The 25,291-nt window shown below is 49.8% G+C and overlaps 7 protein-coding genes across 7 annotated transcripts; 3 read left to right on the forward strand and 4 right to left on the reverse strand.

The window, feature by feature from the left end:
* Positions 1–1,291: 1,291 nt before the first annotated feature.
* Positions 1,292–3,184, reverse strand: K441DRAFT_658262 (TIP49-domain-containing protein). Its single transcript, XM_067648313.1, has 4 exons — positions 3,137–3,184; positions 2,642–3,088; positions 1,722–2,582; positions 1,292–1,665 (listed from the first exon to the last, which is right to left on the reverse strand). Exons 1-4 carry the CDS (start codon positions 3,143–3,145, stop codon positions 1,573–1,575), a joined length of 1,410 nt encoding a protein of 469 aa, XP_067505060.1. The 5' UTR covers positions 3,146–3,184; the 3' UTR covers positions 1,292–1,572.
* Positions 3,185–5,932: 2,748 nt separating this feature from the next.
* K441DRAFT_68337 (uncharacterized protein) lies at positions 5,933–9,667 on the forward strand. Its single transcript, XM_067651683.1, has 3 exons — positions 5,933–6,197; positions 6,281–6,512; positions 6,808–9,667. Exons 2-3 carry the CDS (start codon positions 6,414–6,416, stop codon positions 9,595–9,597), a joined length of 2,889 nt encoding a protein of 962 aa, XP_067505061.1. The 5' UTR covers positions 5,933–6,197; positions 6,281–6,413; the 3' UTR covers positions 9,598–9,667.
* A 487-nt stretch (positions 9,668–10,154) lies between these two features.
* On the forward strand, positions 10,155–10,944 carry K441DRAFT_676480 (uncharacterized protein; the record flags this gene model as incomplete). Its single annotated transcript, XM_067650958.1, has 2 exons — positions 10,155–10,598; positions 10,906–10,944. 2 exons carry the CDS (start codon positions 10,155–10,157, stop codon positions 10,942–10,944), a joined length of 483 nt encoding a protein of 160 aa, XP_067505062.1.
* On the reverse strand, positions 10,817–13,112 carry K441DRAFT_634214 (4-aminobutyrate aminotransferase). Its single transcript, XM_067646401.1, has 4 exons — positions 12,582–13,112; positions 12,490–12,525; positions 11,277–12,439; positions 10,817–11,204 (listed from the first exon to the last, which is right to left on the reverse strand). Exons 1-4 carry the CDS (start codon positions 12,890–12,892, stop codon positions 11,161–11,163), a joined length of 1,554 nt encoding a protein of 517 aa, XP_067505063.1. The 5' UTR covers positions 12,893–13,112; the 3' UTR covers positions 10,817–11,160.
* Positions 13,113–13,693: 581 nt separating this feature from the next.
* On the reverse strand, positions 13,694–16,856 carry K441DRAFT_676482 (uncharacterized protein; the record flags this gene model as incomplete). Its single annotated transcript, XM_067650959.1, has 4 exons — positions 13,694–14,479; positions 14,531–14,611; positions 14,664–16,303; positions 16,370–16,856. The coding sequence occupies 4 exons, from the start codon at positions 16,854–16,856 to the stop codon at positions 13,694–13,696; spliced, it is 2,994 nt and encodes a 997-aa protein (XP_067505064.1).
* A 2,662-nt stretch (positions 16,857–19,518) lies between these two features.
* K441DRAFT_68425 (uncharacterized protein) lies at positions 19,519–20,950 on the forward strand. Its single transcript, XM_067651762.1, has 3 exons — positions 19,519–19,738; positions 19,807–19,921; positions 20,057–20,950. Exons 1-3 carry the CDS (start codon positions 19,697–19,699, stop codon positions 20,803–20,805), a joined length of 906 nt encoding a protein of 301 aa, XP_067505065.1. The 5' UTR covers positions 19,519–19,696; the 3' UTR covers positions 20,806–20,950.
* A 1,248-nt stretch (positions 20,951–22,198) lies between these two features.
* On the reverse strand, positions 22,199–23,426 carry K441DRAFT_695539 (uncharacterized protein; the record flags this gene model as incomplete). Its single annotated transcript, XM_067652819.1, has 3 exons — positions 23,362–23,426; positions 22,878–23,205; positions 22,199–22,846 (listed from the first exon to the last, which is right to left on the reverse strand). The coding sequence occupies exons 1-3, from the start codon at positions 23,418–23,420 to the stop codon at positions 22,199–22,201; spliced, it is 1,035 nt and encodes a 344-aa protein (XP_067505066.1). The 5' UTR covers positions 23,421–23,426.
* Positions 23,427–25,291: the final 1,865 nt, after the last annotated feature.

Below are 25,291 nucleotides of genomic sequence, written 5' to 3' on the forward strand. Positions count from 1 at the left end.
ACTGACGCGGCACTAACAGGATCATCGCTTGATCTGATATGGAACAACTCAATTTGGCCAACCCTCACGGCAGGACCTGATCAAGGGCTCCATCTAATCAGCAGCCCGGCGTGTAAAAAGCACGAATAACGACGTCAAGGAGCCCCGACTCGTCGAATCGCCATCGAGACGGGCGGTTACTGCCACGCTTGCCTCGTAAGCCCGCACCCGCTGCATCGCCGCACCGCCGCGCCGCATTAGCCTTGATCCTGCCAAGACTTTACGGAGAATTAGATTCTATTGGGGCTGCAATTCGTAGCAATAGCTGATGTCTGTTTCATCACCGCTATTATTGGCCTTCTAAACCCTCTGTGATATTTGCTGGCGTTTACACAAGCAGAGATGCCTCTTAATTTTCTTGGCTTACCCAGCTTACCCAGCTTACCTAGCTTACGCGGCTCACCCAGCTTCGAATGCGTGGACAGGGCTCAATCACACCATTAACCATGCTCCGAGCTAACCAAATTATCACAAGCGGGTATTAATAGTGGCAGCGTACTGTGGTATCAGGCCCATATTTTGTGGGTGGAGCTGGTGCACCGAGGGTGGCTTGTATTTTATTTCAGAACTTTGTAAACCCCCTTTAAACAACAAAGAGTTAGCTTTTCAATACATATAAACAGGGCATATAATTGGAGTATTAAATTGTGGGTACGCTCACAGGCCCCTTGCTGCTTACGCCCCAGGCCTGATACCACAGTATTTGTAAATGCAAGACAGTGGCGACCACGGGGTCAACGTCCCATCAACTTGGATCCGGGGTAAGACAAAGTTGCTTAGCTATACAAAATACTGTCAGCGTGCAGTGTTGGTCTTACACCCTCGTATTTACCTCTAGAGTCTCTGCTGTTTTTGTTTTCAGGGGTGAGCTCGTCGAAAGCACTTAAACACCGGATTTCTGGAGTGTTGCACTGCAAGTTGGAGCACCGCGAAGCTGATACAATTGCACCATATGTATCATCAATTCCATGCTACCAGCCCTACTTGCATGTTTCCGCCAAGAGTTAGGAGGAGGGGGCTGAGCTTCAATCCGCCCCCGAAATTGTGTTCGTGAGCACAGGTAACACAAAGGTAAAAGACAGAGTTTCAAGGCCTAATTTCAGTCACATGGGCAGTTTTCGATTTCAAAACTCTTGCTACACTTATTATTAGCACCGCGGGATTGCCAGTCAGCCAACCGGAGTACTTCAGGGAATTCTGGTTCTGTCTGAGTGACATCCTCTGCAGTAGAAGCCTGCAGTCCTGAACCAACGTAGCCAGGTTTGCTTAAAAATTCGAGGATCTATTGTGAGTGGCTTTAGCGAGCTGTATCTGATCATTTCGTCCGTTTACATATTGATAAACACTAGAAGCTGCTAAATCTTGGCATGCTTATATACCCGGCGAAAATGATAATCTCGTCAGCATTTAGTGGTATAATGCCGTGATTGCCACTAGTATTACAATGACCAAAACTTTTCCCTGAAATCCTCGAGGGCTGATCTATTCTTAAACGCTACACTTAACCCAACGCCAACCCAGAAATCTAATGTACTACGATACATCCATCTCATCGGTACCGTTCGTTGTCGAGAGAGTCACTTCACCTTCTTCTCCAATTAAGCGCTTCTCAGATTCAGCAACAAACTATAGCACAATGTTAGCGGATGATACGAAGCAAGGACATGGATATTTTGGTATACCTTGACACTGCGGGCGGGATCGAAGAAAAGCTGGAAGCTCCGTTGCACGTCATCGATGCTTACTTCGGTAGCCTTTCTCTTCTGGCTAAGAAGGTAAGAGGTTGTAATTAGGTTGCTCGCGTATCTCAATCCAGTCTCTTGACCAATTTTTGTAAGTAGTGCAAGTGCGTCAGGCGAAATGTCGACCTCCTCCTCTTGTGCTCGTATTGATATGATTTGTTGCATCTCTTCCTTAGAATATTGATGCGTACTCACAATGACTACCCGATCTAGAAAGTCTAAAGGTAGACCATGTGGGGATCGGTAGTCGGTTCCTCTTATTTTCGTGTTTCCTCTATTGCTTGCCATGATGACGATAGGTGCGAGCTCATCCTCGAGGGCGCGGTTGATGTATGAAAAGCATTCAATGTCGAGCATGTGAACCTCATCGATGAATAACACACCAGGCACAATCTCCGCTTTGCCCTCTTCCTTCCATTCCGCAACTTTTGTATTAATTTGTTCTCGGACTTCACTCCTGATTTCGCCGGTGTCACCGGAAAACAATGCCAAGAAGCCTTGTGTCCTCGAGTTTATAACGTCAATTTCGTGGAGGCTGACGGTGTGAACAACTTCTCGCCGTTGTTGAAGCTCACCATCCGGGCATTGGACAAATTTTGTATCCGCGCCCATGGCATCGTAGTCTCGAGATCTTGTGTATGATCGTCCTAGCTTCGTGATCTTCCCCGAAGCCTTGTCAATGGAGATGACATCGCCTGCCATAACTTTCTCTTTGGTCATCGAATCGATCATTTTAGTGCCCATATCGTAGATCGTCTCCATGTCGGTGGTCTTAATCGTGAGTTTCCCCTGCTTGTTGCCCTAAGATTAAACACCAGTAAGTAAAGCACTACCATCTAATTCCTTCGGCTATATCTCACCCCCGTGACGCTTCGATCTATTTGTATCTCCACCACTTCGCCCTCAATAACCTCACTTTCCTCTGTGATTCGTACACCAATCGATTTTCTGAAAGCTTGTGTGAGGGCTTCCGTCTTAGACATTTCCAGTGAGAATATCTCCGAGGACGCTAGCATAGTGAAAGGCACATCTACGCCCAGCGACTGTGCCATTCCCATCGCTATTGCTGTCTTGCCCGTGCTGGGCGGACCGGCGATCAACACGGCGCGTCCTGCAATCTTGCCTTCCCTGACCATTTGTAGTATAACAGCTGCCGCCTTTCGTGCTTTCTCTTGTCCGACTAGGCCTTGCGATGACGTCTTGGGCTCCAACGTATCAGGTTCCACACCAAGGCCGCGAATGTGGGAATGCGCCGCGATGAGGTTCAGTCCTCGGAGCTCTTTACTCTCTGCGATGGTAGTTATAGGCTAGCATCTTGTCAGCGCATATCTAAATCCTATTGTAACATAACTTACTGCAGCCATGATGACTTTAAGTATTAGAGATTGATGGTGGAGATGGAGGTTGGCGAGATGTGGTGTCGGTGCGCGTTAAGCTTGAGCTCTGCTTCCAAATCTCTGCCAAGCCCATTTGGCGTATGCATTACAGTAATCCTTTTAATGCTTGGCACAAAAAGTTCCCGTTTCCCGCCAAAACAACGTTGACGATTTTAAACACAATGCTTTAAGTTAGCCTTTATACTTAATAACTTTATAACTATACCCTCTATTAAAATAACTATAAAATATAAAATATAAAGCTTAATAAGCTAGATCTAATAATGCTATTCCCACTAAAATCCGACCGTGAATAGTGGAAATATTATGGTTAAATGTCAGGTGACGAAGTCACCTCGCCTATATGTATTGTTCCGCACAGCCGTGTCTGGCATCAAGCCAGTCACTCGTTTACCTTTTGTAGGTTTGTGTGGCTGAGTGGTGCGGAGCTTATCACCTCACATTAAAGGTTATAAAAATCATCTGAATACTCACCCGTATACATATCTACCTACCTACTACCGCCTTATCCCTTAACCCGTCAAAATGGGTCGTACGGTTATCGATAAGGGCTAGCCAATTGGATCAATTAGATCAAGGCCTCGCGCCAAACAATACGTAATGTTCGTGCACGGACCTTCCTCACTTCGGTCCTGACGGGTTAAGGGATATATTCTTATTAATATAGGTACTTATTTAACTTATTTCTAGATGATATATTTTCTTATTAAAAGATTGTCAGGTGTCAGGTTGTAAGAGGCCAGTAAGGCTTCCGACTGGATGGATATCTATCGACAGCATCGAATGAGAGTCGCAGGTGGGTCGAAGGTGGACCTCTTCTATTTAGAGACTAATCGCTGGTTCTTCTTTAGAGGAGAACCAGCTTCTCTAATGATCCTTCTGAGACGCTAGTAAAATGTAAGGCATATTGCCCAGGTGTACGGTAGGGAGCAGGCAAGCCGAGCATGAGTCACAGGAGAGTCGATGAGGACGGTAAAGAGTAGGTATAGCAATACCCTAGTACAGAGACGAATCGATAAGGAGGACATGAGGGCTGCAAGCCCGAGGAGCTTATACTATGGTATCAGGCCGAAATATTGTTAGTGCCACACTAACCGGGGGTTACCACGCTAACCAGACAAAGCAGGAAACCAATGATTATTAGGCTTTAGCACAATATAAAAGTACTGGTGCTTATTATAGAATGCTGAAACCTGATAATTACCCATTTCCCTTGCTTTGCCTGGTTAGTGTGTTGACCTCTGCTTAGCGTGGCACTAACAATATTTCGGCCTGATACCATAGTAAGGAGGTGCCAAGAGCTCCGGGCGCGCACCCGAGTAAGGGTTAAAATAACCCTTACATAAACCTTTCGCCCCTTGTCTGTCTGACCATGTCTCCTCTGGGACATTAGTGAAACCTTATCTGTCTGACTATGTCTCGTCTGATATGTTCTATGACCGGGGTCCACGACCTGTTAGTGACCTGCATCAGCCTTATGTATTTTTCTACGCAGCGTTCTAGCAGGTATACCAGATACTCGCTTACCCTTTTGGTATGTAGGGCTAACCGAGTGGCGTAGAGCTTGCATCTTATAACTTATTAAGGGATATTCTACTTGGTAGTATATAGAGAGAATAGTTTATTAAGAGAGAAATTTTATAAGAAATAGACAGCCTTAGAGTAGCTTTATGGCTACGGGTAAGTATTTGTCAGGTGGCGTGTCACCGAGCCTATATATTGTTCTGCACAGCGTACCTGGCAGGTGTTGTGACGTGACACCAGCCATCGCACAAACCTGCAAAAGGTAAGCGAATGACTAGCAAGTTGCCAGGCACGGCTGTGCGGAACAATATATAAGCGAGGTGACTCTGTCACCTGACAGGTGTGCCAGATACGACGGGCATGAACAAATAAGTCGTGGCACACTTTTTTTTGACCCATGTGAAGAACAACTGAGGTTTAACAACCACACTTTGAATAAAATCATTTAAATTTTCGTATATAAAGCCCGTTAATAACTTTATACTTAGCATAAATATTTTAAAATCCTATCTCTTACCAGCTTTGTAGAATTTTACTTTAAAGAAACTGCTTAGTAAGAAAGTGTGTCACGACTTATTTGTCTGTGCCTGCCGAGTGGCGTAGAGCTTGTCACCTTACAGTATTTACAGTTCCAGTGTCCCCCCACTCCTGTGTGCGCGCGCAGCACAGCAATTTCGGTAATTGCTAGCCAAGTGCACCATCCGGCGTAGATACTGTGCGCTCGCAAAAAAGGCAAAGTCTTGAATTTTTTAAGCTTAATTAGAAGAGTTAAACTTGAAATTCTCTAGCGCAATATAAAGCGAAATTGCTGTGTGATGCGCGCGCACACAGGGGGGGACACTGGAACTGTTACAGGCTGTAAGTAATTTTTACAACTTTTTAACCTATAATATCTCTACTATCTACGGTTAATTTAAAACACTATATTTAACATTGTTTTAGCCGGAAAACGGGAACTTTATACGCTAAGCATTAAAAGGATTAACGCATACGCCAAATCAAACTCACGAATCACGAATCACGAGCCCTAAGTCCGCTGCGCGCTGACGACTTAACTTCACAGAAATCTCCTCGACCTGTTCACCTCTCCCGCCACCTTTCAGTTACTCTGATCCCTTCCTATATCATCTCGCTAAAGCCGACAAAGGAACTGCGGGAATTGGCAGAGTGCAGGCAACTGCCTTTTGAGATTTTAGGACTCACCGCGCACACTAGTCACTTCACCCTATACACCACCCATTGCGCTCACCCATCCTTCCTGATGCAAACACTCCCTTTTTATTGTTAGATTTGATAGGAAGGATCTACTGTCTAGGTACATAAATATCAATACACGAGGCATACCGTTACGTCACCCCGCTACGCTGTACAGATCAGATAGCGCAGCGCAGCTCCTGGCAAAGGTGGTTATGCAGAGATACAGACGGAAGGCAGGAGAGCTACTGAATTCAAATCTAACGTGGGCACCCAATGGGTGTGCCATCACGGATCAAGGGTAAGTGAGGCTTGTCTGAAAAATCTATCCCGCTGGTGTTGACTTGAATCATGCATGGCTGAAACGTTACTCTCTTTTTACAGTCCATCTTAACCTTTATAAACTCGACGTATATCCCTCGCCATATTTCACTTCTCGCCACTTCATTAAACTGGTCACATCTCCCTCCTCCTCAGAATTTTCTTCACAATCCACCTTCGGGAAGATTAAAGCAACATGACGGGGTTAAAGAGACACGCTGCGTCTGATTTTTTCTCAGATGCAGGCGAGAAAAAGGCAAGGCCTAATGATAGCCCTCGAGACGGGTCGGATAAGGTGAGAGACATCGCTCTACATTCAGACGACAGATGTTACTTCCCTCTTGGACTCTTCGCCTCGAGAATAACTCCACGGACGCCTCCATCTGTGTTCGTCTTGAAGCACTACAGATATATTCCTATACATAATGGTGTCAACTACGTCCTACTCGATCATTGCGGTCGAATATTCTGTGGATTGCCTTCTCGTTCCATCTTCACTTATAATCAGAAATCAATGATCTAGGCCACACCTTGAAAATTTTCCCTAGTAAATCCGACGTTCTATGAAGGCTAACATAAATCTTATGTAGTACATTTCTCCCCAAAGCCCATCAAGAGACCCAAAAGAAGCTCAACCACGCAAGAAATCACTATCGGCGAACCCAGATGGACCAGAAAGATATACCAAGAATTATGGTCGTAGAGAGTCCATGGACCGAAGTACACTGCACCGACCGTCACCTGGAGGCACTAGGAATCGGTTGAGCAGCCCTCAAACAACCAAGGCCCTAGGCTCTTCGGACATGCTACCACCCAAGCCTAGACAATCGCTCCGTCGTGGTAGTATCGAGGGCAGAAGTCCTAAAAGTTTACCTTCTCCTACGCCATTAACCGCAGAAAGCCTTTCATCAGCTGTAGTACCATCCACTGGTAATGGAGGCTCGGCTCCACAAAGAGTTGCACCGGTTGCACCAATGATGCGAACTACTACACCATTAGCTCCTTCGTCAACAGGACCGACCACTGAAAACGTAGTGGTTGACCTAATGAAGGAGTTCATGCTTACCACAACGGATGCTACGTCTGCTAAGGTCGAGAGAGACCGTGCTAAAATGCTAGTTGATCAGGCAGATCTTGAGATTCAAAATTCGGCAAAATGGTTTCGTAATTTTGCATCGATCAAAGAACAAAAAGAGAATAACAAAGCAGAAGCCGAAAAAATCTTCAAAGATCGAGATGAGGAGTATCAGAAAGCTAGGGTCGCTCAAGATGCGGCGACCGTCGCTATGGCTTTAGCTGTCGTCGCAAGCGCTGGCACTGCAGCCCCTGCTAATGACAAGGTGCACGCTGAACTGAGAGCTCTCAAGGAACAGTTTCAACGAAGAGAGGCAGAATATAAAGTCCTCCAAAAGTTAACTGTCAGTCATACAGAGCAGCTCGCATCGCTGCAGAAGGAACAGAGATGCCTTGGAGCTGAGCATAGTCATTTCAAACAGAAGTTCGATGCCATCAAAGATGACCAGGACAAGTTGTGGCGCACGCAGAGCGAGGAAATCGCCCGCGAAAGAAGGTTAGAGGGTGATCATGACAAAAATCATGAACGGCTAAGAGTATTGGAAAAGGATCTTGACTCTCTCGATAAGGATACTAAAGCACTGAAGAAGAGCAGTAAAGAATGGAAACCCGACATAAAAGCCGTTGAATCGGTCGTAAATAACATACAAGCCGATTTGCGTAAGCTTAAGTCTAAAGAACTGCAGGAACAGTTTGATATGGTCAAGAAAACAACAAAAGAGGATATTCAGAAGGCTAGGTCCGAGATTGAGACTAGCATTGCAACAATCACAACTGGTCGCGCGAACTTGGAACAAAGGATCGATGGCCACGACGTAAAGTTGGAGGAGTTAGAAAAAGGCGTGTATACAGGCGAAGGAAAGATGTGCATACGTGATCAAGTTGCACACTACCAAAAAGTCGTTGAGATAAATGGGGATGCAGTCGAGCAACTAAAGGACAGATTGAACGAGGAGAATGAGCATATTATGGGTCGTCTCGATCTCCTTGAAAAGGAGCGGGGGGCAGTGGAAAATCTTCGAGAAAATCTAGGGCAAGTTGAGAAGCGTCTTGAGTTAATGGAAAACCGAGCACGAAATATCACAACGACCTCGGTACCGAATAGTGCTTCTAGCGGTACTAGCGGTGGCAGTGGTAGCAGCGGTGAACAACTTAAAGCGCAAGTTGAAGCTCTTGCAGTGGAAGTTCGCGAAGTAAAGTCAGAAATTGTGGGATTACAGTCGGATCAGACGACTTTCGAGGAACAAATCCTTCCCCATTGGGATGGAGACATGACCAACATTGTTTCTAATGTTGAGGCCAACAAGACTGAGATGCTCCAAATGTTGAAAACTCTCGAGGATAGAATCTCCGAACATGGGAAGCAAATAGCAAACCTGAACTCGCGACCACAGTCTCTCCCCGTCAACCAAGCGGTGGCAACTCAAAACCAGCAAAGGATTCAACCGCCACCATCCTCCTACGGTCCTACATCACCAAGCTTTGCAGTTTCCTCTCAGCCAGTTCAAAATGGCATCACCTCGCCTCCCCCACAAGTTCACGACTTCTCGCATCAACTGCTAGCGCAGCTGAATCCCCTCCGCATAGAGCTGAGCAACCTTCAAGGTCGAATCAACAACCTCGATGGCCGTAGTCAGGCATCGTACAATGATCTTGCTGGGCGCCAAAACAATTGTATTCAAGCCATCCAAAGCTTGGAAAATCGCTACGACAACCTCACAACCGAAGAGCTTACCCGCAATATGGTGAACCAGATGCAAACCATGTATCCGCATGCAAGCAACGTCCAGGCGGAAATCGAGTTCATGCGCCGCCAGCATAGCACGGTTGACGCAAGACTTACGGATATTGAGAACAACTGGAGTTCAGTATCTGGGATAGTGGCTCGGGTGGGCTACATAAACTCGAAGTTTGACAGCGTCGTTGGTGAGGTCGCAAACCTATCCCAGCGCGTCAAAATTCTCGATGACAGCCGTGAGAGATGGGACGAGGGCGCGGGGAAAGCCTTGGAAGTCAAGGTCGAGTTGGAAAAGTTCCAAGACAGCATTAATATCAACGCAGCGGCGAAGCTGAGTGCTGAAGCAGCGACCGAAGCAGCAAACGAAGAGCTAGTCCGCTTGGTGACTGAAACAACACAGAAACTGACAACCGAGGTGGGCAATTTGAACGAAAAGACTCTGAGGCTAGTGAAGCAAGTGGACGGGCAGCAGGACGCAGTCTCGATCCTTCAGGCAGCCGTGGAGACGGTTAACGAGAGTCTGCCCACACCTGCGAGTATTCCGCCTTGGGACATGAAGGTAGATTAATTGAGAGGTATAGGATGGGGTTTCTTTTTTCTCGGAGGTTGGAGCTCCTTTGCGTATGGATTATCTCTTAAAACTCAACGAGCATTGGTTTTTGGAAGTTCTTTGGGGCGGTAAACTGCTTTTCCAAGCCGGGCATGGCTTAGCACTGGTTGGCATTTGTTTTGGCTCTCTTCACATATACCCTTATCCCCCTTTTCCATGCTGTATTATATGCGTACATAGCACCGTGGGCAGTCATGGATTTCGGAGTATCTAGTACATAGGCTCTTGCTTGGGTGGTTCGGTGGGCAATACAATCATCGGGAGTTTTGCTGCTAGAAATGCTAATATTGAGCACCCTTGCGTCTTGTAACGTGACCCAGCGCAGCCTACTCTGCCCCTCTTCCACGCCGCCTTGAATATCATGTCGCGTCCGCCAAGCATCCCGGAGCTAACGCACCCACGCTAATTAACGCCGTGCGCGAAAATCTCCCTATCCAATCCCGCGAAACGCCCTCGCACAGCTCAAAGCTTCGCACAACTCGAAGCTCAACACCACCACCGATTCCACCACAAAAATGTCCTCCGCAGCCCCCGCAGCCCCCGCAGCCTCAGCCACAGCTCCACCGTCGCACCCTCCCATGCCCAGCGCGTCCAACAAACGCAAGCGCGACCAGAAACCCCACATCCTACTCCAGCAAACCCTCCGCAAGCCGCAGTGGTCCTACCTGCACCTACGCCTTGTCTCCTCCTCCTCCTCCTCCACCACCGCACCCTCTACCGCCCCCTCCGCCCCCACCCCCTCCGCTGCTTCAACAAACCCACCGCACACCCCCTGGGCTCGGGACGCTGTGCCAGGCGCAGACATCGACGCCCTAACAGCCCGCGCGCTGCTCCTGGCGCCGCTGGCGCAGTTCCTGGGGCACACGGGCGCGGCGGTGGCGGTGGATGTGCTGAGAGTGTCCGGGAGGGACGTGTGGGTGCGGGTGCCGCGGGGGGACGGGGCCGTAGTGGTGGGCGCGGTGAGTGGGTGGGTTGGGCGCGGGGAGGGGAAGGAGGAGAGGGTGGCGTGGAGGGTTGTGGGGAGGGGGGAGTGGTTGGGGGGTTGACGGGTGGAGGGGATGGGGAGGGGCTGTTTGGGTGATTGGGGAGGATGAGGGAAGAGGTGGAGGGGTTATGGAGGTATATGTGGGTTTGGGTGGGAGCCATGGGCGCGTGGTTGTGGGAGGTTTGGCTGGTTGGCGCTTTGGGAGGTTGGCGAGATATTGTCGACGGTGGATGCGGACTCAGGAGCAGCACTTAAAGCACTTATACTACGGCCGAACACAGGCACTTCCGGTTAACTCTCAAGACACCACAAACATCTAGGAATATACGAGCTCTCGAACAGCCTGGCAGCTAGCTCATAGGGGCGATCGGGTTTAGCCCAAACAAGCCAGCACTGCGGCTCAAGTCATTGGGAACAGCGGCACGATTATCTCTGAACCGGATATCAAATCAGAAGCTTTTCCCAAAATATTCAATTGGCAACCAAAAGCGATTTAACGCAAGAAGCAACCAAGCCCCACGACCTAACCGGTCAACTCAAGACTTGAAGATCTTCTCCAAACTCTCGAGCAGGATATCCGCTATAATTTTATCACGTTAGCTCATGTATCGCCCAGCCAACCTGACCTACTTCAAAGGGAAGATCAACTCACCGTGGTGTTTCTGGAAAATAAGCATCGGCCGCAACCTCACCGCCGTCTCGCCACAGCCTCCAATATTAACACCGACCGTCTTCGCCTTCTTGAGCACTTCGTCTCTCCTCGGGCTATTCCACGCGAGGAACGTGCCCTGGCCCTTACCCCTGAGATCCTTAATCTCATTCGGATACCGCTGTGCCAGCCGCTCCAGCCCGCCATACAAGTAGTCGCCCACCGCCGCCGTATTCTCGACCAGACCCAGCCGCTCGATCTCGCGGATGATGGCGCGGAACAGCAGCGCGCGCGCCGGGTCGCCCATCCACGTGTTGAACTGGCGGTACGGCTTGTTGGGCATGAGGTCGCTGTTGCCAAAGTAGTAACCCGCCGTCTGGGCCTTCTTGCTGAACGTGACCATGTCCGGCGGGTCCGCGAGGCCCCAGTGCTCGTGCGCCCAGAACTTGCCCGTGGAGCCGACGCCCGTCTGCACCTCGTCGACGATGAACAGGATGTTGTGCTTGCGCGTCAGCTCGCGCAAGCCCTTGAAGAAGGCGGGCGAGGCGTGGTTGTCGCCGCCTTCGGACTGGATGGGCTCGATGACGATGGCGGTGGGGGGGAGAGGCCATTCTTTGATCAGGCGCTCCGTCTCTTCGAGGCAGCGCTTCTCTTCGGCGGCGTTCTCGGCGGCGTATTGGTCTAGGGGGTATTTACAGGCGGGGAAAGGCGCTTGCGGCCAGTTAAAGGCTGGGATGTCGAGTTTGTGGATTGGCTTGCTGCGCGTGGTGCTCAAACTGCCCAGCAGGCGGCCGTGGAACGCCGACTTGAATGAGAGGATGGAGAGGTCAGGCGCACCGGGAGGCTCGTTCTTCATTGCAGATGAGATTTCGTCGCTTGAGAAGTCGACGTTTGCGCCGCCGCGCTGCTGCTGTCTCTTCCAGATGAACGCTGCTTTGTATGCGAGCTCGTTGGCGTCTGAGCCGGATTGGCCAGTGAAGACCTGGTTTAGACCCTTGGGCGCCACCTTCAGTATACCGGTCTCGAGGATTTCTGCCCAATCGTGTGGAGGGAAGTTTCCGAGTGCAGGACGGTTGATAATAGCGCTGGCCATCTCGGGAGAGGTGGCAGCTTGGAGGAGGCTTGGGTTGTTGTATCCGACTGGAATGGAGGCGATTTGAGCATATCTAATGAGGAATTAGACAGGATAATCTCAACAGATCAATATCGCCCTTACACATCTAGCAGCACGTTGCCGTCCAGATCTGCAATACTAGAGTCAAGTTCAGCCAAAATGCTAACTCAATTGGAGTTGGCGTTGAGGCGTACTAGTTTCCAAGGCTTTTTTGATAGTTGGTCATCATATTCAGACTGCGAGTCTCAAACACTTTGCTTAGCTTGTCAGTGGCCTCAAGATTCTTCGGCCCAGGTATTGCCGTCTTTACAGTGGGTCCGCTGGGCTCGCCAGGGAAGAAAGGCTGCTCCAATGCATCGGAGACAGTCGCTGTTGCTGCTGCGGAGGCCATATGTCTGTAAAGCGCTGTCGTAATCGCAGGAATGGCGATTCTGGAGCTTGGTCGAGCAATTGAGCGAGACATGCATGGCCGGACGCGGCTTGCGGTGCGGAGGAATGATGCCATGGCGAAATCGAAGCTTGAAGTTGATATAGAAGGTGGTCAGACTTTATGCGCGCGACCCGTCTGCAGCAGCAGGCGGGCAACGAATGAAGGTGGTGAGAATTGAGTGAGGAGGGATTGGAGAATAGGCTTAGAGGGGTTGGGATGACAGGATTGAAAGGTATTCTCAGACAAGGTTGAGCGGTGACAGTGAGGGGCAAGCAGTGCCCTTAAGGTTTGGCCATTGGTGACGATGTTTATCGATATCCCCGGTGTTAAGCAGGGCAGTGAGGGGTCCGTGGGGAGGGCCACGGGCACAAGGCCGATGCTAGCTCACAACAAGTCAGTCGATGCGAGATGTCTGACTAGTATTCCAACACCACGAGGATCATCTGAGGAATGCTGTAGAAACCCAGAACTAGAACTTCATTTCTACACCTCCCCGTCAGTCACCAACTGTCCGTTTCCACACAAATACTCCTGCATACAAGCTTGACTATTAGAATTCACCCTAGACAGCCACCCCAAAACTAACACGACGCGAAAATGGCTGTCATAAGTAATAATACATCCCGAGAAATTTCCCTCTAACGACCCCTACTACTCGCTCGTGCCGGGCCGCTGAGATGCATGTAAAATAAATCGAAGGTCCTGAAGATATACTCCCAAGTACCGCGCACGGCGCCCTTCCGCCGATAGATCCAATGCTAACCCAACCATGCAGAATCTGCGCCCTTTGCCGCCAGGTCTTATTTTTGAGACTACTCCACAATTGAGGAGAAACAAAGAGACAGGAAAACAAACCAAAAGTTTTATTCTTCCCCGTTATGATCTGCCGTTCAGGTCGAGTTGTCGACGCCTTTCATGGTTTATCCCATCAAAGTCATGCCCTCCATCCTGACCGTTGCTCTTTGGTGGTGTTGCCAGCTGCATCGGACTAGCTTGTCCGTTAAGTGCCCAAGTTTCCGAACTACCATTCTTGACGACCTCACTCTGTCTAACCCGGTTAGCGACGATCTCTGAAGATGCTGAAGTCCTGCTATGGCTAGCTTGGCTATTAACAGCATCTATGGCTTCTGAGTGGAATAAGTCAGAGACGTCGTCAACTGGTGTGTATCCGGATTCATCCATATCCGTGGGCATGTCCTCAACTGGAGGAGGCGGAGGAGGCGGTGGTGGAGGTGGAGGAGTGTCTGTCCTGCTTTTCTTTGGAGACCCTTGAACGTCACCGACTTGTGATGGTGTTCCCTCTTCTCTTTTACGCTTCAAATCAGGCGTGGATGGCTCTGCAGGTGAGACCCGGTCCGCCTGCTCATCTTCATCGTCGGAAATTCCCATCATCTCATCGCCTGATACCGCTTTGTCTTCCCGAATGTCAACGTCTGCTGAATTATCCGCTACTGAAGCAGTCCCACCGGCTGCGGCCCGTTCTTTCCTTCTCTCCGCTCTTACCGCTTTCTCCTTATCACGGGCCTGCTTCTTTGCCACAGCTTTGTCCATGAACTCCTTCACGAACTTCTTAACTGACTTCTCGTGCTTAGGCGATATTTTCGCCGTCGGGTCTTGAACGCGTCTAGCCTTGAAATCACCTCGAACGAGTTTCTTGGCAACCTATTAAGAAACGTTAGTGTATGAGTTACATTGTGATGCAAAGTTTCATACCTCTTTAGCCAGCCTCTTCAGATCGTCCTTCTCCAGTTTCTTTCGGTAGTGATCTGTTACAGACTTCACATGNGGGAAAAGCTGCATAGGCATTAGATACTTTAGGCGGACGGGTAGCTCGATGTTTCCTTACAGTGTTTTCGTAAAGCTTCATTTTCTTTTCCTCGCTTAAAGACCTCCACTTCTCCTTCCCTTCCTTCTTATCCTTCCTAGGTTCTTCAGTAGGCTGCGGGGTTGCCGATGCCGACGTTTCATTTCTTGGCGTTGCATTTTGTGTGATGCTTAGAATGATGTCCTGGAGCTTTTGCTGATTGGTCTTCTCTTTCGGAGGTGGAGGAGGCGGTTGAGGTGCTGGTAGCGTCGGTCTCTGCCACTGAGTCCCACCATTCGCACTATAGTAGTATGTTGCACCGTTTTCCGCTGTTGCCGAAAACCAACCAGGTGGAAGTGCGTTAAAAGGAGGCCGGGGGCGATAGGGTGGGCGTGGTCCATTAAAGAAACTGGGGTTTCGCTGTGGCATAGCTCCTCTAGGGCCCGCCGGGGCCGACGGTCCTCGCGGGGCATCAACAGACCGTGACCGAGATCTCGAGCGCGATTTTGATCGATCCCGACCCTTTTCACGGCGATCGAAATGATCTGCTCGAGCGACAGGAGTGGACGCATTGGGATCTCTCTTAACGCGAGGAATCCGGTATCCAATCTCAAGCTTACTCCAGGCCTTTAGGAGTTCCGCTGCTTTCGTTTCGACTCGTTCATCACCACAGGAGGTAAGCTTCTCAATTGTCTCTTCGATCTTAGAATCTTGAATTTTATTGCGCGTTATACGAGGCAACTTGTCCAGGATATCTAGAACTTGTAAGACAACGTTGAAGTCATCCATCCAGGCCGACAGAGTGGTTTTGAGTATAGTGTAGCCATGCATCCTGATGACCCGGTGACCAACTTTCTCATCGTCGCTACGCTGTATACGGCTGAGAAGCTTAACGGCAATCCATTTCTCTTTGCACTGCATGAGAGTAGCCATGACCTTGGTGACGCCACCTTCTTCCAGGGATTTAGGTTGGACATTGTTGACATATTCCTCGTCGTCCTCGCCGACCTTCTTCTTGCGAGGCTTCTTCGCGACTGCCAAGTCCCAGCCATCGCCATCGTCAATTCCAAGGGCTTCAATGGTTGTATTAGATAGTTTGGTCGCACGCTCAGTTTGCGTCTTCCCTCCAATGTAGCCAGAGCAGTTTGGCTCGCCGCAGTAGCATGGTTGGGGATCTGCGCCGTATCGATCAACATTGTAGTTGAATACGAGTTCCTCTCCCGCTTTGATGTTGCGCTCGGCAAAGATGCCCATGCGGAGTTTTTCGCCAACGACCCACTTGTCCACATAGCAGTTCGGGTTACAAGAGTGATTGCAGAATCGCCCGAGGTTGCCCTTTTTTGTCGCATCGACGAATTCGCCTTTGCTGAGGGACATAAAATAAAAGTGCTTGATGCCTTCATCATCGTACTGGTGCATGCGCTTACGGAAGCTACCCTCGCCGATGACTTCGCCGATGTACTCGAAAATAAAATCGTGCGGTCGCAAGTCACAGTCTGCTCGTAGGCCGTATCCTTTCTTTTCTGTTTTGATTACCGTGACGCTGGGGTATTGTTTTTGCTGGAATCGCTGGTTTTGGCAAGCAACTCCGCAGCCGCAATCTCCCACACACTCCATTTTCGTCGCGCGGTTAATGCAGTCAGAATCCTCACCACAAGCATGGTTAGTCTTAGTTGCTGGATCTAGATGTTTGGTCAGCGATAGGGTGCGGGAAACAACACATTGCTGAATGTAAATGGAGGACCTACCCCACTCCTCTGCGCAGTCACACTCCAAAGCGTGTTCGGTGCTGCCCATGTACTTTGCAGAATAAATGCAGTCAGTAATTACCTGGAAAGTGGCAGTAGCTTCAGCTGTCGCATCGGGTGCATCTAGAAACAATTGTGGCGGTCTTGCCACAATCTTCTGGGATGCCGTGCGTGAGAGCTTGGGTGCTTTTCCTGGCTCCATCTTAAGGGTTATGTCTCCGCCGATAACCTCCTCGTGTTCCGACTTTTCTGACAGAGAGTGGGAGGGACTTTGTAATTTGACCGGCGAGTGAGATGTTGACCTGGACTTCACCTTCGCGGGTGATTCGTTTCCATTTGGCGTTGCGGACTGCACCTGCCAGTCCTCCATCTTGACCCGTATCGTGTCCGCACCTTCCCCCTCCTGAGGACCTTCTTCCTCAATCTTCATTTCGCGAAGCTCGGGCTCAAGCTGAGCCGACTTCTTGTCGGTTTCACTGTCCGACATTGTGGTTGAGCGAACTTGCCGGCAATGTTGGGGGGATAGGATGAAGGAAGAGGAGAGGTGCTGAAGAAGAGGAGGACGCTAAGCGATGCCGATTGCTCCAGCTATACAGTGATTCTCATGACACATCCGCACCGACTGAATCTTTCTTCAACTCTGATGAACCGAGAACATCAAGTCGTGAATTGGAGTGAGCGGATGTATCGTAGTGAGGTGTGGGTGGAAGTAGGTCCTCCGGCCAAAGATTGAGAAGCAAAATCTTAAGGTGTCGCAAAGGTGCGAATCCGCGGGGTCAGGCAACACGACTGTAGGTATTGCAGTCGCATGTGCTTAAACAGGGCGAGGGAGGAAAGGCGATTGCGGCGGATTGCGAGAAGAGAACAAAGACTGTATTCGACATAGGAAAAATGTAGGTAGAGAAGGGGTCGTGATCCGTATGAAGATTATGGATTATGATTCGGTGCGCCGGCGAGCGGTACTTTGCGCGCTGCAGGCATTCGAGGAATGGCTTCGTATCGTGCTGTTGCTTGCGAGGAAGGTGAAATTTTGGGGTGCACAATGTCTTCAGTACACGCGCATGNCCAGGTCCAAAGTTGAAGATGCGGCTCTTCGATCTGGCCCCAAAAGCGACAAGTATCTCGGCTATCACTCTATCTCCGACTCCCGACCAGTGGGCTGCGGGAGCAGTGATTGGGTCAATTGGGACTCGCGTGAGAGTTTACTCGAATACACCAGTAGTACTCGCAAATACCATCTGGTGTCAAATATCTACAAATGTCACAAAATGTGAACAAAATGCAGTAGAAATTCTCGCGCTTATTTCCACCACTAGAGAGCACCGTTAAGGCACGCCTCGGACAGCGAAACGATGAATCGAGCCTCCTCTATTCCTAATTACTGCTATTTTCGGGTCGCCAGATGGCTTAGAACAGATACTTTCACTACTTTTGTCTGGGGCCGCATAATCCAGTGAATTCAAGCGAAGAGGGATATTCTACGGCGGGAGGGGGAATAGGCATTTAAGACAGACTCGGCTCAATCGCAGTCAGGTACGAGCGATAATCAAATTTAGAACCATCTAGCACCTTGGAGAATACGATGCGGCTCTCAAGTATTTTCTGAAAAAAGTGTCTGTTAAGTAAAACATGCTCAATGTTTTTGTAGCAGCTCGCGCACCCCTGCGAAGTGCCCACAGTCGAACAGGTAATTTCTCGGAAAATAGATGAATGCTGATGCTGCCGTTAGTCGGTGGCCCTATTCAACCACGGTTGCTGTACTCCGCTGGAAATGAAATTAAGGTCCGTTCTTTCTAGCAAGGGACTGAGTTGAATGAAGTCACCATGCCTAGCAACGGACAATGGAAGCGCTTACGAGTCGTGGATGGTGCCTTACTTAATGTCAATTCATTTGAAATTAGATAGACATTTCTCCACGAGAAGGACGATGATTGCTGGTGGTGACAGGTTCTCGCGGATAAGCCGATCGGTGACTTGACCCATTTAGCCAGTAATTCTTCCAGCAATCTCTTTGAGGTGCGAAGAGCATACACGATATGGTTTAAGGTGAAAGACACCCTGGAAACATGTGTCTGCCATGCCTCTCCGAGATCGCAAGCAGGCCAGGCGTGTCTATTAAGCCGAGAATGCGGCCAGGCGTTCCGCAATGCGGCCAGGCGTCGTCTGTGCCGGCGCTGTAGACAACTATACAGAAGGCTTCACCACACAGCAAATACCCCCATTGGTGCTACGTGGCTTTGCATCTCGGTGCAGTTGATGATTTGCTCGTGTCCATGGCTACAGCACTGAAGCTGTGAGCTGGCTGCGGGTGTGGAGGATATAAAGACAGGCAGAGATCTTGAACTCGCACGGTCAGCTCACGACTGCCTTGTCTATTGCGATATGCAGAGAAGGATCCAGCAGGGGACCTGCCAAAACGACAATCCGTTTCCCCGTTTGCGACGTGGGGAATGGTCTCGAAATAGCAACAAAGGCGCCGTCGCTCGCCGCTGGCCGCTCAAAAGAGCTCGACGGAGCGAAGTCCAGATGGCTCGAAACCGCGCGGGCGGATGCGATCAGAGTGCAGTGGGGAAGCACAGGAGCACAGACGAGCGCGGTGGTTTGGGGGTAGGGCGGGCTGTGTATCAGAAGAATCGGGAAGACGGAGGGAGCATCAGTGAGACTGCCGAGCGCCAGCGAGAGCCAGCCAGGAGCGAGGGGGAGTGGGCAAGAGAACAGCAGACGAGCGGCTGGTGATTGGTGGGGGTTGTGCCCAGCGGTTGCGCCATCGCAAACCCGCGACAACGTAGGGCCTGAGGCTCTGTAGCGATGATGGGCTTTTGCTGTGTGTCTGGACTCGGGGCATGCAAGAGCGGAGGGGCAGCAGGAAAAGGCTCTTTGGTAGCCAATTGATCTGGCGGGCTCAGGCTGCTGAATTTTTTGTTCATGGCTGCCATCGTCATTAAACCCAGGTAAGCTACTGCAAAACATAACCGGGCGTGCAGCAATTCTCCCCTAGACGTGCATATCCATGCAATTTCCAGCTCTTGTCCTCTTACTTTCTTGTCCTCGACCAGCCTCATGGAAAGTCACTGTTGACCTCTGCCTGCTGGCATGAGCACGACCGCTATAGGTCGTCTACTCTTCTTCTCACGCTCATTATTTCCGTTTCTCTCACCTTCCTTTGTTCTGTTCCTTCAGACCTCCCGCGCCGGGCGTCTCGCGCGCGCATCTGCACTTTGACGGCCTTGTGATCGCTCGTTGCTCAATTTGTCTGGTTGCATTCAACTTGGATTCAGCGCAACTTCTTTTCCTTTCCGTTTCCCACTACTTCTTGCGAGACACGACATGGAGCCCGCTCGGGATGCTCCTTGGGCTGAGCATGAAAAGGTACGTACATGGAGCAGCATTCGCCCAATAGAATCTCATGCGCCCGACTAATCACATTCCCTACGCAGGTTTATTTACTAGCAGAGATAATAAAGGCTGCACCGGTATCCTCTAATGTCCTATTCGGAATCATCAGAGAAGCTCAGATTCAACCAAAGTGGAACGACATTGCTCTGCCTCAGGGTACGTCCCACCAGCGACCCGCCTCTGCGAAATCGGTCGTCTCTGTCGCTGCCTGCGCTTTTCGTCTGACAAGTTTGGTCAAACTAAAGACGGCTGTCTCGTTTCCATGCCGCTATGACTAACTCGCACATTCAGGACGTTCACTCCGCTCATGTCAAGTCGCCTACAATGACATTTCAGCCGGGGGCCCCGCCGTTGACTATAGACAGCATGCCCAATTACCTCCTCCACCCATTTACTCCGGCCCTGAAATACCAAAGAAGCGTCCGTTCCAGCCTGAAACATCCACACATATGGGCCGTCTGCTCCAACCCCGACCTCCACATACCTACCCAGCAGATTACGCGGCCGGACCTGCGTATGCAATGTCTCCAGTTAGCGAGCCAGCGAACAAAAAGAAGCGAGGCCGTCCAACTAAGGCAGAAGCACAAGCAAGAGCAGATGCGGCTGCGGCGCGAGGAGAAGTCTATCCGCCACCTAGGAGACAGAGGGCTTCACTTCCGTCTACAGAACTTCCGCCAGGCAGTACGACACCAGGCCCAGCACCTATCGCGCCTATGGTTACAGCCACGCCTCAGAATACACAAAAGGAGGCGGGTTCAGAATCATCGTCAAGCAGGAAAAAGCGTAGCAAGCCGTCTAGGTTGGAACTAGAAAAACAACTAGGTGAAAGAGTAACTGAAACAGAATCACCCTCATTCGTTGCATCTGCACCAGCCGAAGGGAGTCGCCTACCACCATTCTCGCAGTTCACACCGGTGTCAGCACCTCCCTCGTCTACAACAGAGCAACATAGAGATCGAGACACACGAATGGAAGGAATCGAAGAATCGCAACCTCGAACTGCTACTCCTCGCTCGTTCAAAGATACAGTTGGCATATAAGGCGTTACTCTTTGGGTATAAAACAACAACTGGCGGTATATTGTGTTTTGAAGCGTTTGCACGACTCCTAACGCAGTCATGATGACCATTTTTGCCATGATACCATTATGGACCTGTAGAGGTATGCTCTGCAAATATCTACGCTTGCATGCATCTACATGAGTATCATATTGCAATTGCTTTCCCATATTTGCCTATCATTTCCTTCCGACTTTCGCTGAAAAATTTCCTTCGCAATACCTTTCGTTTTCTTTTCATTATCTTGAGATTTGACGAGCACTAAGTTCTAATGTCTATCTCTATTTTACGACTTTCCTGGACGGTCTTAGTGCGCCCAAAATGTTTTTCATTCTGCAATATGTACCATAGCATTTACATTTCCTATGTTCGTTTTGTTAAAATTCTCACGGCGATGTACAAAAGCACTACTACCAATCAATATTGACAGCATTAATCCCCTTCATATTGATTTCGATTGGCCTTCAGTGCTCTATCCTTGATGTATCAGAGATATTACCTACTCCTGTTACGCAGGACTTTAACGTACGTATCCTACCCTTCAAGCTAGTAAGAACAGAGAAATAATCCGCCGCCTGCAGCAAGCCTCCCCCAGGATCTTGCGAATAACGGGAAAAAAAGCAAGTTTCTGACGCATTTCTAGATGAAGAGCGACACAAAGCACGTTTCTGTTTCATCTGCAAAGCTCGTACCACCACCGAATAGATCGCTCCACAAAGCATGAAACAAAAAGGCCCGAGGTGTTTTCAGCTGTTGCTGCATGTAAGCGCTCTCAATAATCTCCGCTTCTTTTGTTTCGCCAAAGTTCTGATCGCAGGCTTGGCGAAGCGCCTGCGGGATGCGGCTCATGACTCAAGCTGCATATTCTGCTGCATTCTGCATATTGCATCGGGCGCGATAGCACAGAACCCAAGCCCAACCGGAATTCCAGGCCGACAGCCATTGGCGAAATTAAATATGAGCGCATCGTGAAAATCAATCTGTCGTGCAAGATGTTACAAAATTCACTTTTATTGCGCGACCGACTGGTGACAACAGGAGAGAATGCTGTACGTGCGCCAACGACGCAGCTACTGCACGTATTGGTAATCGAGTCAAGATCTAGCTTAGGGACAATGGTAAAATAGAAACACGGGCAATATCAATATTAATCGCACACTAAAACAGTAGAAGCTTTTTGCGCCACAGATTCAGCGGCATATCCATTTAAAGACAAAGATGTCACCAATCTACGAAGGCACACTATAAGCTTTTCTAAGGGTGTACCAGGAGACGATGTATGTGGGATCTAGCCAGTCACCTTCCACATTCGAATGCAAGTGCGAAAATAAAGCAAAAAAAAAATACAATTCTGCGACTACGGGCAAAGCTCGGTTTACGAATTCCCGAGCACCGCTAACCCCCTTATTAATATTACTTGAACGCCCTCTTTCCCGTTTCTCCATGAGTTTATCGCGAGCTTGCTCTCCTCGGTGCTCTGTTCGCAGCCATCGCGCTCTCCAAGGCCGCCCAAGCTCAATGGCATTCGCATCACATACCCCCAGATCTTCAGGGGTGGGCTCTTCGACATTCCGCACATAGGGCAGGTCTTCGGGAGAGAAAGCCCCATATCGCATGGTATCCATGGACGCTGGCCCACTACGTCTCGTGAGCGTCTCAGGAATCCGAATCGTCGTAGGCCTCGAACCGCCTCACGAACGGCTCCTACGGGCTGCTGGCCGCCCACTCTAGCGCGGCCTTGCTCCTCCTCCTCGACGCCTACGCCCACGCCGCCGCCGTCCGCTTCGTCCCGAACGACCCGTCCTCCCTCTCGCGCCCACCCCACGACCCCGCCTCCGCGCGCGACACCTCCATCTTGCCCGCATAGCCCGGCCCCACGCCGCGCGCCAAGGCGGCCCTCGCGCGCCCGACAACGCGCCCGGGGAATCCCGGGCTCCTCGCCGTCGCCTCGGAGCCCCTTGTCGGCACCGGGCGCACGGGATCGGTTTCGTCGGCGCCGCGCCGTCAGCAATGTCCGGCTGCGCTGTACGAGTACGAGCGTGCTGTTCATGCACCATAGCGCCAGTTGGGATGGAGGGGGTGGGAGCCACTTCGGGTGGAAGGAGCGAATTAGGGTTGGGGTTGAGGTCGGGGCGCCGATGGAACAGGGGTGGGGGCGGGGGCGGGGGTAGGGTATGGTTGCGGTTGGAGGAGGGGTGGAGGAAGGGTGGAGAGGGCCGTGGTGGGGGAGTTGGAGGTTTGGATGGAGCTGGAGCTGGAGATGAAGCTCGGGTATGTGGGCGCGTATGTGGCGTGATATGGCTGCTGAAGGTGGGCGTGTAGGGGCTATTATACGGGCGCGCGGTGCTGCCGTGCGCCCAGAGGATGAACGGAGCAGCGGTTCTGGGCAGGAGAGGTGGTTAGCCGTGCCAGATGCTTTGGGGGTGTGGTAGGGGATGCCGTATGGGGCTCGTAGCGGATTGTTCGGAAACCTCAGGGGTTTTCAAACACTACTACGCCTCCCTTCTTTAAGTGATGGGATATTTTATGAAGACTTACACAGAGACGCTAAGTGTAACCACGACCACAAGGCTTCCGAGGGCATTAGAGGGCTTCATCGTTGCGGCTAAGATACTGCTTCTAGCTTATCCGTGGAATCTCACCGTCAAAGTCGCTTGTTTGGCCCAAAAGCCCTTCTCTTCGTATCTTTCTCGGGGAAGGCATGTGAGACGAGCGGCAGATGGTTGGATTATGGGACAGAGAATTGCTCTGATATTAAGGTACTAAAATTACCATGCCCCGGCATATCGGAGCCGTTTTAGTCGTAGAGTGCTTGGTGACGATGCGGGGTGTTTCCTGTGATTGACATGGCTGATGGAGGGCGCTGGGGAGTTCGATATTTCGTAGCAGGTTTGAGTGTGATGTTAGATTTAGTAAAGGCTTTGTTGATGCTCTAAATTATTTGTATCTAGCATTGTTATTCCGATCAGACTGTTGGTTTGACTAAACAAGCATCTGTTAGGTTGATCAGAGTCGTCACCACTAAGCATGTAGAAAGCTTCTAGCAGACGTGGAAGATTGCTGATATTTTTTACTGCTTTCGCTCAACCGATAAATGCAAAAACCGAAACCTCCCATGACCGCCCATGGAGATTTGCCACGCGATTTATCGCAGGTGAAGGACTAAGAGTCGTCACTGTCTGCATCTCAGCTTCTTTTAACGCCTCTTAGGGCACACCATCATTGTGGGACTGTTGACATTGATCCACTAAAGTCCTTGATACCTTAGTATTGTGTTAAAAAACACGAACACCTTTTGTTTGGAGAAGCTATAGAATTTCACTCCATCCTCGGTCATAGGAAAGAATCGGAAGACTGAGTCGCAGTTACTATTATTACCTATATGTACATGTTGATTAGGTAGCAACGTGAGGAACATTCTATTACGTTATTTAGCCTAGCGATTAATATATGGTATTTGGCGTACACACACAGGGCATTCAAATGGGAGCAAGGGCAGGCACACAAGACCTTACGGCAATCTCACGGCAATCTACAATCGAGTGGAAGCACGGTACGAATGGCAGACAGGGGAAGGTAGGCAATCAGGACACTCCCTTATGGGAGTCTCAGAGCAGCGACCTAACGGTATTTTCCCTCCCATTGACGTAGTACAGGCGTGCTACCTGGTGGGGTATCCCTTAACACGTCAACTTGGGCACCCGTGTTATCGATAAGAGCCTACCAATCAGATCAATAGAATTCAATGCCTGTGCTTAGGAATACAAAGCTTCTGATTTCATAGCGAAATAATATATAAGCTTATCTTTGGAGTTAAGTCGCTCGATATAAAGTCTCTAACGGTTGTACTTCTTGCAGAACGGTATTTTATAGATACTGCGGCTAAAATAAGTCCTTGAATGACGCTACCGCCTAAATAAACGCGTTGTTCAAGTTTTGGTGTTCGCGCACGGGCCTTCTCCTCTGGGTGCCCTAACGTGTTAAGGGATATGCTGTATTACCTCTCACATCTCCCTTAGAAGGTTTTGTACCTATATCACGGTATTAGTCTGCATGGACCCAGATGGGGACCGCATCAGGCGTTAAATGGAATCAGTAGTAATAATATATGGTATTTAGATGATTGAGACCATATAGTTTTATTAAGGTGTGTTGCATAGAACTGTTAGGATTCTAAGGAAGATTGTTTCTGCTAGATTAACGCAACTGTAAACATACAATTTCGAAAAGAAACAGACGTGGTTGAAATGTGAGAGATATTCTATTGGTTAAGTTCATGGTTGGATTGATTGGCCGACGTAAATAAATGGTAAGGGGAGAATATCAGAGGGTTAAGGATGCTTATCCCAGTCGCTATTGACACGTCCAATCAATTTTTGGTAGTCAAAGTTATTCTTTCGTGAATGGTGAAGTACTTTAGAAGCTCACAAACAACATGGCATGGTGAGGATTCAACCAGTAACCCTTC

Source organism: Cenococcum geophilum (genome assembly GCF_001692895.1).
Source record: "Cenococcum geophilum 1.58 unplaced genomic scaffold K441scaffold_16, whole genome shotgun sequence".
Lineage (NCBI taxonomy): Eukaryota > Fungi > Ascomycota > Dothideomycetes > Gloniales > Gloniaceae > Cenococcum > Cenococcum geophilum.

Bases quoted from the DNA above. Each gene is read 5' to 3' on its own strand.
- K441DRAFT_658262 (XM_067648313.1), bottom strand. The intron at 2,583-2,641 runs GTGAGATATAGC...GTTTAATCTTAG, and splicing joins TAGATCGAAGCGTCACGGGG to GGCAACAAGCAGGGGAAACT. The intron at 1,666-1,721 runs GTATACCAAAAT...ATTGTGCTATAG, and splicing joins ATCCCGCCCGCAGTGTCAAG to TTTGTTGCTGAATCTGAGAA.
- K441DRAFT_68337 (XM_067651683.1), top strand. From the start codon at position 6,414: ATGACGGGGTTAAAGAGACACGCTGCGTCTGATTTTTTCTCAGATGCA. The intron at 6,513-6,807 runs GTGAGAGACATC...AATCTTATGTAG, and splicing joins CTCGAGACGGGTCGGATAAG to TACATTTCTCCCCAAAGCCC.
- K441DRAFT_634214 (XM_067646401.1), bottom strand. From the start codon at position 12,892: ATGGCATCATTCCTCCGCACCGCAAGCCGCGTCCGGCCATGCATGTCT. The intron at 12,440-12,489 runs GTAAGGGCGATA...ATTCCTCATTAG, and splicing joins GGCAACGTGCTGCTAGATGT to ATATGCTCAAATCGCCTCCA. The intron at 11,205-11,276 runs GTGAGTTGATCT...ATAAAATTATAG, and splicing joins TATTTTCCAGAAACACCACG to CGGATATCCTGCTCGAGAGT.
- K441DRAFT_68425 (XM_067651762.1), top strand. From the start codon at position 19,697: ATGGAGCCCGCTCGGGATGCTCCTTGGGCTGAGCATGAAAAG. The intron at 19,739-19,806 runs GTACGTACATGG...TTCCCTACGCAG, and splicing joins CTTGGGCTGAGCATGAAAAG to GTTTATTTACTAGCAGAGAT. The intron at 19,922-20,056 runs GTACGTCCCACC...TCGCACATTCAG, and splicing joins CGACATTGCTCTGCCTCAGG to GACGTTCACTCCGCTCATGT.